Source organism: Oncorhynchus keta, chromosome 20, assembly GCF_023373465.1.
Source record: "Oncorhynchus keta strain PuntledgeMale-10-30-2019 chromosome 20, Oket_V2, whole genome shotgun sequence".
NCBI lineage: Eukaryota > Metazoa > Chordata > Actinopteri > Salmoniformes > Salmonidae > Oncorhynchus > Oncorhynchus keta.
The window spans coordinates 39,662,461-39,681,392 of NC_068440.1; the positions used below are offsets into that span (position 1 = coordinate 39,662,461).

Genomic DNA, 18,932 nt, shown 5'->3' on the forward strand with positions numbered 1-18,932 from the left:
ATATCTCATCTGTCCAGGTAAGAGGTGTAGGTCATATCTCATCTGTCCAGGTGACAGGTGTAGGTCATATCTCATCTGTCCAGGTGAGAGGTGTAGGTCATATCTCATCTGTCCAGGTAAGAGGTGTAGGTCATATCTCATCTGTCCAGGTAAGAGGTGTAGGTCATATCTCATCTGTCCAGGTAAGAGGTGTAGGTCATATCTCATCTGTCCAGGTAAGAGGTGTAGGTCATATCTCATCTGTCCAGGTGACAGGTGTAGGTCATATCTCATCTGTCCAGGTGAGAGGTGTAGGTCATATCTCATCTGTCCAGGTGAGAGGTGTAGGTCATATCTCATCTGTCCAGGTGACAGGTGTAGGTCATATCTGATCTGTCCAGGTGACAGGTGTAGGTCATATCTGATCTGTCCAGGTGATATGGGTGTGACTTTATACCTGATCTGTTCAGGCATTCCTCCAGAGGTGGCATTAGTGATGGCCCAGGCTGCTTCCTTCCTGGTTCTGAACTCTGCCTTCTGCAGGATGTCGATCAGCACAGGGAAGATGTTGGCATCAATCACCGTCTAGTAGAGCAGAGGGGGAACACGAGAGGAGGAGAGGGGGAACACGAGAGGAGGAGAGGGGGAACACGAGAGGAGGAGAGGGGGAACACGAGAGGAGGAACACGAGAGGAGGAGAGGAGGAACACGAGAGGAGGAGAGGAGGAACACGAGAGGAGGAGAGGGGGAACACGAGAGGAGGAGAGGGGGAACACGAGAGGAGGAGAGGGGGAACACGAGAGGAGGAGAGGGGGAACACGAGAGGAGGAGAGGGGGAACACGAGAGGAGGAGAGGGGGAACACGAGAGGAGGAGAGGGGGAACACGAGAGGAGGAGAGGGGGAACACGAGAGGAGGAGAGGGGGAACACGAGAGGAAGAGAGGGGGAACACGAGAGGAGGAGAGGAAGAGAGAATAGTAGTAGATAGAAAGATAAGAGAGGTCTTACTAAACTGGAGAGCAGCACAAAACCATTTCCTTCATTCAAACTAAAGACTAAAGAAAAGACCTCGTACCTATGTCTTGAAGACCTCTTTGGTCCTGTATAGTCTCTGTACTGTACCAGTCTGTGTTATGCATCTGTAGAGAACTGTACCAGTCTGTGTTATGCATCTATAACTGTAGAGAACTGTACCAGTCTGTGTTATGCATCTGTAACTGTAGAGAACTGTACCAGTCTGTGTTATGCATCTGTAGAGAACTGTACCAGTCTGTGTTATGTAACTGTAGAGAACTGTACCAGTCTGTGTTATGTAACTGTAGAGAACTGTACCAGTCTGTGTTATGTAACTGTAGAGAACTGTACCAGTCTGTGTTATGTAACTGTAGAGAACTGTACCAGTCTGTGTTATGTAACTGTAGAGAACTGTACCAGTCTGTGTTATGCATCTGTAACTGTAGAGAACTGTACCAGTCTGTGTTATGCATCTGTAGAGAACTGTACCAGTCTGTGTTATGTATCTGTAGAGAACTGTACCAGTCTGTGTTATGTAACTGTAGAGAACTGTACCAGTCTGTGTTATGTAACTGTAGAGAACTGTACCAGTCTGTGTTATGCATCTGTACAGAACTGTACCAGTCTGTGTTATGCATCTGTAACTGTAGAGAACTGTACCAGTCTGTGTTATGCATCTGTAGAGAACTGTACCAGTCTGTGTTATGCATCTGTACAGAACTGTACCAGTCTGTGTTATGCATCTGTAGAGAACTGTACCAGTCTGTGTTATGCATCTGTAGAGAACTGTACCAGTCTGTGTTATGCATCTGTACAGAACTGTACCAGTCTGTGTTATGCATCTGTAGAGAACTGTACCAGTCTGTGTTATGCATCTGTAGAGAACTGTACCAGTCTGTGTTATGCATCTGTACAGAACTGTACCAGTCTGTGTTATGCATCTGTACAGAACTGTACCAGTCTGTGTTATGTAACTGTAGAGAACTGTACCAGTCTGTGTTATGCATCTGTAGAGAACTGTACCAGTCTGTGTTATGTAACTGTAGAGAACTGTACCAGTCTGTGTTATGCATCTGTAACTGTAGAGAACTGTACCAGTCTGTGTTATGTATCTGTAGAGAACTGTACCAGTCTGTGTTATGCATCTGTAACTGTAGAGAACTGTACCAGTCTGTGTTATGCATCTGTAGAGAACTGTACCAGTCTGTGTTATGCATCTGTAACTGTAGAGAACTGTAGCAGTCTGTGTTATGCATCTGTAGAGAACTGTACCAGTCTGTGTTATGCATCTGTAGAGAACTGTACCAGTCTGTGTTATGCATCTGTAGAGAACTGTACCAGTCTGTGTTATGCATCTGTAGAGAACTGTACCAGTCTGTGTTATGCATCTGTAGAGAACTGTACCAGTCTGTGTTATGCATCTGTAGAGAACTGTACCAGTCTGTGTTATGCATCTGTAGAGAACTGTACCAGTCTGTGTTATGCATCTGTAGAGAACTGTACCAGTCTGTGTTATGCATCTGTACAGAACTGTACCAGTCTGTGTTATGCATCTGTAACTGTAGAGAACTGTACCAGTCTGTGTTATGCATCTGTAACTGTAGAGAACTGTACCAGTCTGTGTTATGCATCTGTAGAGAACTGTACCAGTCTGTGTTATGCATCTGTAACTGTAGAGAACTGTACCAGTCTGTGTTATGCATCTGTAGAGAACTGTACCAGTCTGTGTTATGCATCTGTAGAGAACTGTACCAGTCTGTGTTATGCATCTGTAACTGTAGAGAACTGTAGCAGTCTGTGTTATGCATCTGTACAGAACTGTAGCAGTCTGTGTTATGCATCTGTAGAGAACTGTACCAGTCTGTGTTATGCATCTGTAACTGTAGAGAACTGTAGCAGTCTGTGTTATGCATCTGTAGAGAACTGTACCAGTCTGTGTTATGCATCTGTAACTGTAGAGAACTGTACCAGTCTGTGTTATGTATCTGTAGAGAACTGTACCAGTCTGTGTTATGCATCTGTAGAGAACTGTACCAGTCTGTGTTATGTAACTGTACAGAACTGTACCAGTCTGTGTTATGCATCTGTAGAGAACTGTACCAGTCTGTGTTATGCATCTGTACAGAACTGTACCAGTCTGTGTTATGCATCTGTAACTGTAGAGAACTGTACCAGTCTGTGTTATGCATCTGTAGAGAACTGTACCAGTCTGTGTTATGCATCTGTACAGAACTGTACCAGTCTGTGTTATGCATCTGTAACTGTAGAGCACTGTACCAGTCTGTGTTATGTATCTGTAGAGAACTGTACCAGTCTGTGTTATGTAACTGTACAGAACTGTACCAGTCTGTGTTATGCATCTGTACAGAACTGTACCAGTCTGTGTTATGCATCTGTACAGAACTGTACCAGTCTGTGTTATGCATCTGTAGAGAACTGTACCAGTCTGTGTTATGCATCTGTAACTGTAGAGAACTGTAGCAGTCTGTGTTATGCATCTGTAGAGAACTGTACCAGTCTGTGTTATGCATCTGTACAGAACTGTACCAGTCTGTGTTATGCATCTGTAACTGTAGAGAACTGTAGCAGTCTGTGTTATGCATCTGTAGAGAACTGTACCAGTCTGTGTTATGCATCTGTACAGAACTGTAGCAGTCTGTGTTATGCATCTGTACAGAACTGTACCAGTCTGTGTTATGCATCTGTAACTGTAGAGAACTGTAGCAGTCTGTGTTATGCATCTGTAGAGAACTGTACCAGTCTGTGTTAGGCATCTGTAGAGAACTGTACCAGTCTGTGTTATGCATCTGTAGAGAACTGTACCAGTCTGTGTTATGCATCTGTAGAGAACTGTACCAGTCTGTGTTATGCATCTGTAACTGTAGAGAACTGTACCAGTCTGTGTTATGTATCTGTAGAGAACTGTACCAGTCTGTGTTATGCATCTGTAACTGTAGAGAACTGTACCAGTCTGTGTTATGCATCTGTAGAGAACTGTACCAGTCTGTGTTATGCATCTGTAACTGTAGAGAACTGTACCAGTCTGTGTTATGCATCTGTAGAGAACTGTACCAGTCTGTGTTATGCATCTGTAACTGTAGAGAACTGTACCAGTCTGTGTTATGCATCTGTAGAGAACTGTACCAGTCTGTGTTATGCATCTGTAGAGAACTGTACCAGTCTGTGTTATGCATCTGTAGAGAACTGTACCAGTCTGTGTTATGCATCTGTAGAGAACTGTACCAGTCTGTGTTATGCATCTGTAGAGAACTGTACCAGTCTGTGTTATGCATCTGTAGAGAACTGTACCAGTCTGTGTTATGCATCTGTAGAGAACTGTACCAGTCTGTGTTATGCATCTGTAGAGAACTGTACCAGTCTGTGTTATGCATCTGTACAGAACTGTACCAGTCTGTGTTATGCATCTGTAACTGTAGAGAACTGTACCAGTCTGTGTTATGCATCTGTAACTGTAGAGAACTGTACCAGTCTGTGTTATGCATCTGTAGAGAACTGTACCAGTCTGTGTTATGCATCTGTAACTGTAGAGAACTGTACCAGTCTGTGTTATGCATCTGTAGAGAACTGTACCAGTCTGTGTTATGCATCTGTACAGAACTGTACCAGTCTGTGTTATGCATCTGTAACTGTAGAGAACTGTAGCAGTCTGTGTTATGCATCTGTACAGAACTGTAGCAGTCTGTGTTATGCATCTGTAGAGAACTGTACCAGTCTGTGTTATGCATCTGTAACTGTAGAGAAGTCTGTGTTATGCATCTGTAGTTGTACCAGTCTGTGTTATGCATCTGTAACTGTAGAGAACTGTAGCCAGTCTGTGTTATGTAACTGTAGAGAACTGTACCAGTCTGTGTTATGTAACTGTAGAGAACTGTACCAGTCTGTGTTATGTAACTGTACCAGAGAACTGTACCAGTCTGTGTTATGTAACTGTAGAGAACTGTACCAGTCTGTGTTATGTAACTGTAGAGAACTGTACCAGTCTGTGTTATGCATCTGTAACTGTAGAGAACTGTACCAGTCTGTGTTATGCATCTGTAGAGAACTGTACCAGTCTGTGTTATGTATCTGTAGAGAACTGTACCAGTCTGTGTTATGTAACTGTAGAGAACTGTACCAGTCTGTGTTATGTAACTGTAGAGAACTGTACCAGTCTGTGTTATGCATCTGTACAGAACTGTACCAGTCTGTGTTATGCATCTGTAACTGTAGAGAACTGTACCAGTCTGTGTTATGCATCTGTAGAGAAGTCTGTGTTACCAGTCTGTGTGTATGTATGCACTGTAGAGAACTGTACCAGTCTGTGTTATGCATCTGTACAGAACTGTACCAGTCTGTGTTATGCATCTGTACAGAACTGTACCAGTCTGTGTTATGCATCTGTACAGAACTGTAGTCTGTGTTAACTGTACCAGTCTGTGTTATGCATCTGTAGAGAACTGTACCAGTCTGTGTTATGCATCTGTAGAGAACTGTACCAGTCTGTGTTATGCATCTGTAGAGAACTGTACCAGTCTGTGTTATGCATCTGTACAGAACTGTACCAGTCTGTGTTATGTAACTGTAGAGAACTGTACCAGTCTGTGTTATGCATCTGTACAGAACTGTACCAGTCTGTGTTATGCATCTGTACAGAACTGTACCAGTCTGTGTTATGCATCTGTACAGAACTGTACCAGTCTGTGTTATGCATCTGTAGAGAACTGTACCAGTCTGTGTTATGCATCTGTCTGTACCAGTCTGTGTTATGCATCTGTAGAGAACTGTACCAGTCTGTGTTATGCATCTGTACTGTAGAAACTGTACCAGTCTGTGTTATGCATCTGTAGAGAACTGTACCAGTCTGTGTTATGCATCTGTAGAGAACTGTACCAGTCTGTGTTATGTAACTGTAGAGAACTGTACCAGTCTGTGTTATGCATCTGTAACTGTAGAGAACTGTACCAGTCTGTGTTATGTATCTGTAGAGAACTGTACCAGTCTGTGTTATGCATCTGTAACTGTAGAGAACTGTACCAGTCTGTGTTATGCATCTGTAGAGAACTGTACCAGTCTGTGTTATGCATCTGTAACTGTAGAGAACTGTACCAGTCTGTGTTATGCATCTGTAGAGAACTGTACCAGTCTGTGTTATGCATCTGTAGAGAACTGTACCAGTCTGTGTTATGCATCTGTAGAGAACTGTACCAGTCTGTGTTATGCATCTGTAGAGAACTGTACCAGTCTGTGTTATGTAACTGTACAGAACTGTACCAGTCTGTGTTATGCATCTGTACAGAACTGTACCAGTCTGTGTTATGCATCTGTAGAGAACTGTACCAGTCTGTGTTATGCATCTGTAGAGAACTGTACCAGTCTGTGTTATGCATCTGTACAGAACTGTACCAGTCTGTGTTATGCATCTGTATGAGAACTGTACCAGTCTGTGTTATGCATCTGTAACTGTAGAGAACTGTACCAGTCTGTGTTATGCATCTGTAGAGAACTGTACCAGTCTGTGTTATGCATCTGTAACTGTAGAGAACTGTAGCAGTCTGTGTTATGCATCTGTAGAGAACTGTACCAGTCTGTGTTATGCATCTGTACAGAACTGTACCAGTCTGTGTTATGCATCTGTAACTGTAGAGAACTGTAGCAGTCTGTGTTATGCATCTGTACAGAACTGTAGCAGTCTGTGTTATGCATCTGTAGAGAACTGTACCAGTCTGTGTTATGCATCTGTAACTGTAGAGAACTGTAGCAGTCTGTGTTATGCATCTGTAGAGAACTGTACCAGTCTGTGTTATGCATCTGTAACTGTAGAGAACTGTACCAGTCTGTGTTATGTATCTGTAGAGAACTGTACCAGTCTGTGTTATGCATCTGTAGAGAACTGTACCAGTCTGTGTTATGTAACTGTACAGAACTGTACCAGTCTGTGTTATGCATCTGTAGAGAACTGTACCAGTCTGTGTTATGCATCTGTACAGAACTGTACCAGTCTGTGTTATGCATCTGTAGAGAACTGTACCAGTCTGTGTTATGCATCTGTAGAGAACTGTACCAGTCTGTGTTATGCATCTGTACAGAACTGTACCAGTCTGTGTTATGCATCTGTAACTGTAGAGAACTGTACCAGTCTGTGTTATGTATCTGTGTTAGAGAACTGTACCAGTCTGTGTTATGTAAGTCTGTACAGAACTGTACCAGTCTGTGTTATGCATCTGTAGAGAACTGTACCAGTCTGTGTTATGCATCTGTAACTGTAGAGAACTGTAGCAGTCTGTGTTATGCATCTGTAGAGAACTGTACCAGTCTGTGTTATGCATCTGTACAGAACTGTACCAGTCTGTGTTATGCATCTGTAACTGTAGAGAACTGTAGCAGTCTGTGTTATGCATCTGTAGAGAACTGTACCAGTCTGTGTTATGCATCTGTACAGAACTGTAGCAGTCTGTGTTATGCATCTGTACAGAACTGTACCAGTCTGTGTTATGCATCTGTAACTGTAGAGAACTGTAGCAGTCTGTGTTATGCATCTGTAGAGAACTGTACCAGTCTGTGTTAGGCATCTGTAGAGAACTGTACCAGTCTGTGTTAGGCATCTGTAGAGAACTGTACCAGTCTGTGTTAGGCATCTGTAGAGAACTGTACCAGTCTGTGTTATGCATCTGTAACTGTAGAGAACTGTACAAGTCTGTGTTATGCATCTGTAACTGTAGAGAACTGTACCAGTCTGTGTTATGCATCTGTAACTGTAGAGAACTGTAGCAGTCTGTGTTATGCATCTGTAGAGAACTGTACCAGTCTGTGTTATGCATCTGTAACTGTAGAGAACTGTACCAGTCTGTGTTATGCATCTGTAGAGAACTGTACCAGTCTGTGTTATGCATCTGTAACTGTAGAGAACTGTACCAGTCTGTGTTATGCATCTGTAGAGAACTGTACCAGTCTGTGTTATGCATCTGTAGAGAACTGTACCAGTCTGTGTTATGCATCTGTAGAGAACTGTACCAGTCTGTGTTATGCATCTGTAGAGAACTGTACCAGTCTGTGTTATGTAACTGTACAGAACTGTACCAGTCTGTGTTATGCATCTGTACAGAACTGTACCAGTCTGTGTTATGCATCTGTAGAGAACTGTACCAGTCTGTGTTATGCATCTGTAGAGAACTGTACCAGTCTGTGTTATGCATCTGTACAGAACTGTACCAGTCTGTGTTATGCATCTGTAGAGAACTGTACCAGTCTGTGTTATGCATCTGTAACTGTAGAGAACTGTACCAGTCTGTGTTATGCATCTGTAGAGAACTGTACCAGTCTGTGTTATGCATCTGTAACTGTAGAGAACTGTAGCAGTCTGTGTTATGCATCTGTAGAGAACTGTACCAGTCTGTGTTATGCATCTGTACAGAACTGTACCAGTCTGTGTTATGCATCTGTAACTGTAGAGAACTGTAGCAGTCTGTGTTATGCATCTGTACAGAACTGTAGCAGTCTGTGTTATGCATCTGTAGAGAACTGTACCAGTCTGTGTTATGCATCTGTAACTGTAGAGAACTGTAGCAGTCTGTGTTATGCATCTGTAGAGAACTGTACCAGTCTGTGTTATGCATCTGTAACTGTAGAGAACTGTACCAGTCTGTGTTATGTATCTGTAGAGAACTGTACCAGTCTGTGTTATGCATCTGTAGAGAACTGTACCAGTCTGTGTTATGTAACTGTACAGAACTGTACCAGTCTGTGTTATGCATCTGTAGAGAACTGTACCAGTCTGTGTTATGCATCTGTACAGAACTGTACCAGTCTGTGTTATGCATCTGTAACTGTAGAGAACTGTACCAGTCTGTGTTATGCATCTGTAGAGAACTGTACCAGTCTGTGTTATGCATCTGTACAGAACTGTACCAGTCTGTGTTATGCATCTGTAACTGTAGAGAACTGTACCAGTCTGTGTTATGTATCTGTAGAGAACTGTACCAGTCTGTGTTATGTAACTGTAGAGAACTGTACCAGTCTGTGTTATGCATCTGTAGAGAACTGTACCAGTCTGTGTTATGCATCTGTACAGAACTGTACCAGTCTGTGTTATGCATCTGTAGAGAACTGTACCAGTCTGTGTTATGCATCTGTAACTGTAGAGAACTGTAGCAGTCTGTGTTATGCATCTGTAGAGAACTGTACCAGTCTGTGTTATGCATCTGTACAGAACTGTACCAGTCTGTGTTATGCATCTGTAACTGTAGAGAACTGTAGCAGTCTGTGTTATGCATCTGTAGAGAACTGTACCAGTCTGTGTTATGCATCTGTAGAGAACTGTAGCAGTCTGTGTTATGCATCTGTAGAGAACTGTACCAGTCTGTGTTATGCATCTGTAACTGTAGAGAACTGTACCAGTCTGTGTTATGCATCTGTAGAGAACTGTACCAGTCTGTGTTATGCATCTGTAGAGAACTGTACCAGTCTGTGTTATGCATCTGTAGAGAACTGTACCAGTCTGTGTTATGCATCTGTAACTGTAGAGAACTGTACCAGTCTGTGTTATGCATCTGTAACTGTAGAGAACTGTACCAGTCTGTGTTATGCATCTGTAGAGAACTGTACCAGTCTGTGTTATGCATCTGTAACTGTAGAGAACTGTACCAGTCTGTGTTATGCATCTGTAACTGTAGAGAACTGTACCAGTCTGTGTTATGCATCTGTAACTGTAGAGAACTGTAGCTGTATGTGGACCCCTGCTCGTTGGACATCTGTACAACATGTTGTAGCTAGCTAACGTGTGTCTGAGATGTCTCACGCTCTACACCCGGCCCGCCTCTACACCCGGCCCGCCTCTACACCCGGCCCGCCTCTACACCCGGCCCGCCTCTACACCCGGCCCGCCTCTACACCCGGCCGAATACAGAGGGTACACAACCATTTGCTACAGATGTCTATTAGCGTTTCGTCATTCTCTTAGACAATACCGCTTGGTGGAGTTAGCTCTATGTGGGGAGAAGATGGGCACAGGACACTGAATCCCCGTGCCTGTGTGTGTTTTTGGGGGCCATTTGAGCTATTCATCCCTATAAGCAGTGTTGGGAAAAAGTACTCAATTACATACTTGAGTAAAAAGATACACCTCATGACAAACAGAATGTGGACCCCTGCTCGTCGAACATCTCATTCCAAATTCACGGGCATTAATATGGAGTCCCCCCCCCCCTTTGCTGCTATAACAGACTCCACTCTTCTGGGAAGGCTTTCCACTAGATGTTGGAACATTGCTGCTATAACAGCCTCCACTCTTCTGGGAAGGCTTTCCACTAGATGTTGGAACATTGCTGCTATAACAGCCTCCACTCTTCTGGGAAGGTTTTCCACTAGATGTTGGAACATTGCTGCTATAACAGCCTCCACTCTTCTGGGAAGGCTTTCCACTAGATGTTGGAACATTGCTGCGGGGAACTTGCTTCCATTCAGCCACAAGAGCATCAGTGAGGTTGGGCACTGATGTTGGGGCGATTAGGCCTGGCTCGCAGTCGGCATCCAATTCATCCCAAAGGTGTTCGATGGGGTTGAGGTCAGGGCTCTGTGCAGGCCAGTCAAGTTCTTCCACACCCATCACAACAAATAATTTCTGTATGGACCTTGCTTTGTCCATGGGGGCATTGTCATGCTGAAACAGGAAATGTCCTTCAAAAAACTGTTGCCAAAGTTGGAAGCACAGAATCATCTAGAATGTCATTGTATGTTGTAGTGTTAAGATTTCCCTTCACTGGAACTTAGGGGCCTGAACCATGAAAAACAGCCCCAGACCATTATTTCTCCTCCAACAACAGTGAGTGTTGCAACCAGAGGACAGACAATTTTTTTTTACACGCTACACGCTTCAGCGGTCCAATTCTGTGAGCTTGTGTGGCCTACCACTTCGCGACTGAGCCGTTGTTGCTCCTAGACGTTTCCACTTCACAATAACAGCACTTACCGGGGTAGCTCTAGCAAGGCAGAAATGTTTCGAAATGACTGACTGCGACACGTTAAAAGTCACTTTGTGGTCTATTTAATACACCTGTAAGCAACGGGTGTGGTTGAACTAGCCCGAATCCACTAATACGAAGGAGTGTCCCCATACTTTTGGACATGTCATGAACAACTATCATGAACATGTATGCTTATTTGTATGGTACCGGTAAAGTCCGTATGTATGTCTGTGTGTGAAGTCTGGACCTCACCTGTATCTGAGCCCTGTTGCCAGGGGTGATGTTTGTGTGTCTGTGTATAAAGTCTGGACCTCACCTGTATCTGAGCCCTGTTGCCAGGGGTGATGTTTGTGTGTCTGTATATAAAGTCTGGACCTCACCTGTATCTGAGCCCTGTTGCCAGCGGTGATGTTGGAGACGGTCCAGCAGGCTTCTTTCCGGATGGATTCTTTAGGACTACTCAGCAGGTGGAGCAGACAGGGCAGGGCTGAACAGTTCAACACCACCTGCGTCTGGATGTCGTCTCCCGTGACGATGTTCCCCACTGCTCTCAGAGCAGGAGACGCCACCTTGTAGTCCGTGTGCCTGACAGAGGGAACATTCAAAAGTTACTACGCTGAGGCCCCTGAAGTCCGCACACACACCAGCAGCTCTACGAGGCGCCTGCACACACACTTACATGAGCAGCTCTACGAGGCGCCTGCACACACACTTACATGAGCAGCTCTACGAGGCGCCTGCACACACACTTACATGAGCAGCTCTACGAGGCGCCTGCACACACACTTACATGAGCAGCTCTACGAGGCGCCTGCAGACACCGGAGTCGATGACAGCCTGGATCTTCTCGTTGGGTCCGTCAGAGAGGTAGGACAGAGCCCAGCAGGCATCTGCTAACAGATCTGAATCACTGCTGAACAACAGTCTAGACAGGACCTGCAGACAAGGGGACACCTGGGGGACAGAGGACCGACACGGGGACATTTAGTGTATTCTATCAGAAAGGTAGGACAGAGCCCAGCAGGCATCTGCTAACAGATCTGAATCTCTGCTGAACAACAGTCTAGACAGGACCTGTCGACAGGGAGACACCTGGGAGACAGAGGACAGACAGGGAGACACCTGGGAGACAGAGGACAGACAGGGAGACACCTGGGAGACAGAGGACCGACAGGGAGACACCTGGGAGACAGAGGACAGACAGGGAGACACCTGGGAGACAGAGGACAGACAGGGAGACAGAGGACAGACAGGGAGACACCTGGGAGACAGAGGACAAACAGGGAGACACCTGGGAGACAGAGGACAGACAGGGAGACAGAGGACAGACAGGGAGACACCTGGGAGACAGAGGACAGACAGGGAGACAGAGGACAGACAGGGAGACACCTGGGAGACAGAGGACAAACAGGGAGACACCTGGGAGACAGAGGACAAACAGGGAGACACCTGGGAGACAGAGGACAGACAGGGAGACAGAGGACAGACAGGGAGACAGAGGACAGACAGGGAGACACCTGGGAGACAGAAGACAGACAGGGAGACACCTGGGAGACAGAGGACAGACAGGGAGACACCTGGGAGACAGAGGACGGACAGGGAGACAGAGGACGGACAGGGAGACAGAGGACAGACAGGGAGACACCTGGGAGACAGAGGACGGACAGGGAGACAGAGGACGGACAGGGAGACAGAGGACAGACAGGGAGACACCTGGGAGACAGAAGACAGACAGGGAGACACCTGGGAGACAGAGGACAGACAGGGAGACACCTGGGAGACAGAGGACAGACAGGGAGACAGACAGGGAGACAGAGGACAGACAGGGAGACACCTGGGAGACAGAGGACAGACAGGGAGACACCTGGGAGACAAGAGGACAGACAGGGAGACACCTGGGAGACAGAGGACGGACAGGGAGACAGAGGACAGACAGGGAGACAGAGGACAGACAGGGAGACAGAGGACAGACAGGGAGACACCTGGGAGACAGAGGACGGACAGGGAGACAGAGGACGGACAGGGAGACAGAGGACGGACAGGGAGACACCTGGGAGACAGAAGACAGACAGGGAGACACCTGGGAGACAGAGGACAGACAGGGAGACACCTGGGAGACAGAGGACAGACAGGGAGACAGAGGACAGACAGGGAGACAGAGGACAGACAGGGAGACACCTGGGAGACAGAGGACAGACAGGGAGACACCTGGGAGACAAGAGGACAGACAGGGAGACACCTGGGAGACAGAGGACGGACAGGGAGACAGAGGACGGACAGGGAGACAGAGGACGGACAGGGAGACACCTGTCCTTATGGGGTATTGTGTGTAGATTGATGAGGGAAATAAACAATTTAATCCATTTCAGAATAAGGCTGTAACAAAATGTGGAAAAAGTCAAGGGGTCTGAATACTTTCCGAATACACTGTATATCTTTATAGTCCGTTAATGTTGTGTCAACACAAAAATACGACAGATCCTCTCCAATGTGACATTTCTTAATTTGTTGATTAATATTTCTAGGTAATAACCTAAATAATATTTAAATGCCAGGATAATAGCAAAGTGTTAATGGCATGTTTCAAATAGGTTTAATTAAAACGCTTATCCACATAAACAAGGGTACAAACAGAATTGTGATCTCCCCTCACACCTCTGAAATCTGTCTTCTCATTCTGATATGACATCACACCTCTGAAATCTGTCTTCTCATTCTGATATGACATCACACCTCTGAAATCTGTCTTCTCATTCTGATATGACATCACACCTCTGAAATCTGTCTTCTCATTCTGATATGACATCACACCTCTGAAATCTGTCTTCTCATTCTGATATGACATCACACCTCTGAAATCTGTCTTCTCATTCTGATATGACATCACACCTCTGAAATCTGTCTTCTCATTCTGATATGACATCACACCTCTGAAATCTGTCTTCTCATTCTGATATGACATCACACCTCCGAAATCTGTCTTCTCATTCTGATATGACATCACACCTCTGAAATCTGTCTTCTCATTCTGATATGACATCACACCTCTGAAATCTGTCTTCTCATTCTGATATGACATCACACCTCCGAAATCTGTCTTCTCATTCTGATATGACATCACACCTCTGAAATCTGTCTTCTCATTCTGATATGACATCACACCTCTGAACTCTGATATCCTCTTTGTAAAATGCGTAGGGATGCATTCTGTGCTTAAGTCAATGATTTCGATAAGAGAAACCGATACTCAAACACGTCCTCTTCTCCTTTAGCACTACTGACAGGGCTGAATACTCTGCCCTCTCTGACCCTGTAACGTCCCAGTACTGTAAGGGAAAGGTGACAAGGCAAAGGGACCATCGAAGTGCATTGGGACACAGCCAAGAGCTGGTCCTTCACCTTGAGTAAATCTGAAGTAGTTCTAAAATGGCTTCCTGTCCCTCTTATATTAATGCCAAGGTAACAATCTAAGTGTATTGGGACACAGCCAAGAGCTGGTCCTTCACCTTGAGTAAATCTGAAGTAGTTCTAAAATGGCTTCCTGTCCCTCTTATATTAATGCCAAGGTAACAATCTAAGTGTATTGGGACACAGCCAAGAGCTGGTCCTTCACCTTGAGTGAATTTGAAGTAGTTTTAAAATGGCTTCCTGTCCTTCTTCTATTAATGCCACTAGAGAAACAGAGCTGAAGAGAACAATAACACAGGGTGAGAGAAACTCCTGCCTCGTCACACACTGTCCCCTGGTCACACACTGTCCCCTCGTCACACGCTGTCCCCTCGTCACACGCTGTCCCCTCGTCACACGCTGTCCCCTGGTCACACGCTGTCCCCTGGTCACACGCTGTCCCCTGGTCACACGCTGTCCCCTGGTCACACGCTGTCCCCTGGTCACACGCTGTCCCCTGGTCACACGCTGTCCCCTGGTCACACACTGTCCCCTGGTCACATACTGTCCCCTGGTCACATGCTGTCCCCTGGTCACACGCTGTCCCCTGGTCACACGCTGTCCCCTGGTCACACGCTGTCCCCTGGTCACACGCTGTCCCCTGGTCACACACTGTCCCCTGGTCACACACTGTCCCCTGGTCACACGCTGTCCCCTGGTCACACGCTGTCCCCTGGTCACACGCTGTCCCCTGCTGTCCCCTCGTCACACACTGTCCCCTGGTCACACGCTGTCCCCTGGTCACACGCTGTCCCCTGGTCACACGCTGTCCCCTGGTCACACACTGTCCCCTGGTCACACACTGTCCCCTGGTCACACACTGTCCCCTGGTCACACACTGTCCCCTGGTCACACACTGTCCCCTGGTCACACACTGTCCCCTGGTCACACACTGTCCCCTGGTCACACACTGTCCCCTGGTCACACACTGTCCCCTGGTCACACACTGTCCCCTGGTCACATACTGTCCCCTGGTCACATACTGTCCCCTGGTCACATACTGTCTCCTGGTCACATACTGTCCCCTGGTCACATACTGTCCCCTGGTCACACACTCAGTCTCTGAGTCACTGGGGCTTTTTTGTATGTTCTGGCCGGCCAGAGTCAATAGCAGATAAAAACCCATCAGCTAGCTAACAGACGGGCATAACACTAGCTCCATTGAACCCAAACAGAGTCAAATGACACCTCATCGCCTACCACTATTAGTGCACCACTTGACCCGGGGCCTACCACTATTAGTGCACCACTTATGACTGGGGCCTACCACTATTAGTGCACCACTTGTGACCGGGGCCTACCACTATTAGTGCACCACTTGTGACCGGGGCCTACCACTATTAGTGCACCACTTGTGACCGGGGCCTACCACTATTAGTGCACCACTTGTGACCGGGGCCTACCACTATTAGTGCACCACTTGTGACCGGGGCCTACCACTATTAGTGCACCACTTGTGACCGGGGCCTACCACTATTAGTGCACCACTTGTGACCGGGGCCTACCACTATTAGTGCACCACTTGTGACCGGGGCCTACCACTATTAGTGCACCACTTGTGACCGGGGCCTACCACTATTAGTGCACCACTTGTGACCGGGGCCTACCACTATTAGTGCACCACTTGTGACCGGGGCCTACCACTATTAGTGCACCACTTGACCGGGACCTACCACTATTAGTGCACCACTTGACCCGGGACCTACCACTATTAGTGCACCACTTGACCCGGGACCTACCACTATTAGTGCACCACTTGTGACCGGGGCCTACCACTATTAGTGCACCACTTGACCCGGGACCTACCACTATTAGTGCACCACTTGTGACCGGGGCCTACCACTATTAGTGCACCACTTGTGACCGGGGCCTACCACTATTAGTGCACCACTTGTGACCCGGGACCTACCACTATTAGTGCACCACTTGTGACCCGGGACCTACCACTATTAGTGCACCACTTGTGACCCGGGACCTACCACTATTAGTGCACCACTTGTGACCGGGGCCTACCACTATTAGTGCACCACTTGTGACCGGGGCCTACCACTATTAGTGCACCACTTGTGACCGGGGCCTACCACTATTAGTGCACCACTTGTGACCGGGGCCTACCACTATTAGTGCACCACTTGTGACCGGGGCCTACCACTATTAGTGCACCACTTGTGACCGGGGCCTACCACTATTAGTGCACCACTTGTGACCGGGGCCTACCACTATTAGTGCACCACTTGTGACCGGGGCCTACCACTATTAGTGCACCACTTGTGACCGGGGCCTACCACTATTAGTGCACCACTTCACTATTTGTGCACCACTTGTGACCGGGGCCTACCACTATTAGTGCACCACTTGTGACCGGGGCCTACCACTATTAGTGCACCACTTGACCGGGGCCTACCACTATTAGTGCACCACTTGTGACTGGGGCCTACCACTATTAGTGCACCACTTATGACTGGGGCCTACCACTATTAGTGCACCACTTGTGACCGGGGCCTACCACTATTAGTGCACCACTTGTGACCGGGGCCTACCACTATTAGTGCACCACTTGTGACCGGGGCCTACCACTATTAGTGCACCACTTGAACCGGGGCCTACCACTATTAGTGGACCACTTGTGACTGGGGCCTACCACTATTAGTGCACCACTTGACCCGGGGCCTACCACTATTAGTGCACCACTTGTGACCGGGGCCTACCACTATTAGTGCACCACTTGTGACCGGGGCCTACCACTATTAGTGCACCACTTGTGACCGGGGCCAACCACTATTAGTGCACCACTTGTGACCGGGGCCTACCACTATTAGTGCACCACTTGTGACCGGGGCCTATAGGCGTCCGGACGCCAAAAAGACTGACTAGCTAGATGGTTTACATTCAGAACTCAATGAGCCACTTGCGCTGTTAACCTACTTACTCATTTGAGCTGTTAGTTTAGATTCAAGGAGCTGTGAATGTAGCAATACACACACTAAATAGAGGTGAAATATTGCTTCTTTTTTTTTTTTTACTTAACAAGAGTGGTTGTGGTTATGGGGCGGCAGGGTAGCCTAGTGGTTAGAGCGTTGGACTCGTAACCAGAAGGTTGCAAGTTCAAACCCCGAGCTGACAAGGTACAAATCTGTCGTTCTGCCCCTGAACAGGCAGTTCCCAGGCCGTCATTGAAAATTTGAATTTGTTCTTAACTGACTTGCCTAGTTCAATAAAGGTCAAATAAAAATAAATAAACGGGCGCACATACCAAACAGAGGTATTCATTTTACATATGGAATTGTTAAGATGGATCATTTAGCTATTTGATTTAGAATTTAAGGACCCCTTTAGACAAGTGCAATGACACTTGTTGGGGTCGTAGTGCAAAACACCATCATGTTCGTGACAATCTGCCCTTTCCACATAAGTTGGTAGCGGTTCGGACAGCGTCTCAGATACCGTTTGGCCTTATTCATACAGCGTCTCAGACACCCGGGTGCCTTATTCAGACAGCGTCTCAGATACCTGGGGCCTTATTCATACAGCGTCTCAGATACCTGGGGCCTTATTCATACAGCGTCTCAGATACCGTTTGGCCTTATTCATACAGCGTCTCAGATACCTGGGTGCCTTATTCATACAGCGTCTCAGATACCTGGGGCCTTATTCAGACAGCGTCTCAGATACCTGGGCCTTATTCAGACAGCGTCTCAGATACCGTTTGGCCTTATTCATACAGCGTCTCAGATACCTGGGTGCCTTATTCATACAGCGTCTCAGATACCTGGGTGCCTTATTCATACAGCGTCTCAGATACCTGGGGCCTTATTCATACAGCGTCTCAGATACCTGGGGCCTTATTCATACAGCGTCTCAGATACCTGGGTGCCTTATTCATACAGCGTCTCAGATACCTGGGGCCTTATTCATACAGCGTCTCAGATACCCGGGTGCCTTATTCAGACAGCGTCTCAGATACCCGGGTGCCTTATTCAGACAGCGTCTCAGATACCGTGGGGCCTTATTCATACAGCGTCTCAGATACCCGGGTGCCTTATTCAGACAGCGTCTCAGATACCGTTTGGCCTTATTCATACAGCGTCTCAGATACCCGGGTGCCTTATTCATACAGCGTCTCAGATACCTGGGGCCTTATTCAGACAGCGTCTCAGATACCCGGGTGCCTTATTCAGACAGCGTCTCAGATACCCGGGTGCCTTATTCATACAGCGTCTCAGATACCCGGGTGCCTTATTCAGACAGCGTCTCAGATACCGTTTGGCCTTATTCATACAGCGTCTCAGATACCCGGGTGCCTTATTCATACAGCGTCTCAGATACCTGGGGCCTTATTCATCAGCGTCTCAGATACCCGGGTGCCTTATTCAGACAGCGTCTCTTGCCTTATTCAGACAGCGTCTCAGATACCTGGAGCCTTATTCAGACCGTCTCAGATTTGGCCTTATTCATACAGCGTCTCAGATACCTGGGTGCCTTATTCATACAGCGTCTCAGATACCCGGGTGCCTTATTCAGACAGCGTCTCAG

General features: G+C 46.9%; 1 protein-coding gene and 1 long non-coding RNA gene across 17 annotated transcripts in view; one reads left to right on the forward strand and one right to left on the reverse strand.

Annotated features, from left to right (window-relative positions):
* The window catches only part of LOC127910010 (uncharacterized), a 1,238-nt gene extending 813 nt beyond the window's left edge, over positions 1–425 (forward strand). For 3 of the 15 annotated variants that reach the window (XR_008073581.1, XR_008073576.1, XR_008073585.1), the window contains 2 exons: positions 25–90; positions 190–425. This is a non-coding gene — a long non-coding RNA (uncharacterized LOC127910010). Of the gene's footprint in view, positions 124–156 lie in introns of all 15 variants that reach the window. The other 12 variants (XR_008073573.1, XR_008073575.1, XR_008073583.1 and 9 more) reach the window with 9 other exon arrangements.
* Positions 1–18,932, reverse strand: part of kpna6 (karyopherin alpha 6 (importin alpha 7)) — a 46,884-nt gene that overhangs the window by 15,007 nt on the left and 12,945 nt on the right. For both annotated transcript variants that reach the window (XM_052472876.1, XM_052472875.1), the window contains 3 exons: positions 11,743–11,906; positions 11,333–11,537; positions 437–564 (listed from right to left, as the gene is read on the reverse strand). In XM_052472876.1, the coding sequence (XP_052328836.1) occupies positions 437–564; positions 11,333–11,537; positions 11,743–11,906 (497 nt within the window). The remainder of the gene's footprint in view (positions 1–436; positions 565–11,332; positions 11,538–11,742; positions 11,907–18,932) is intronic.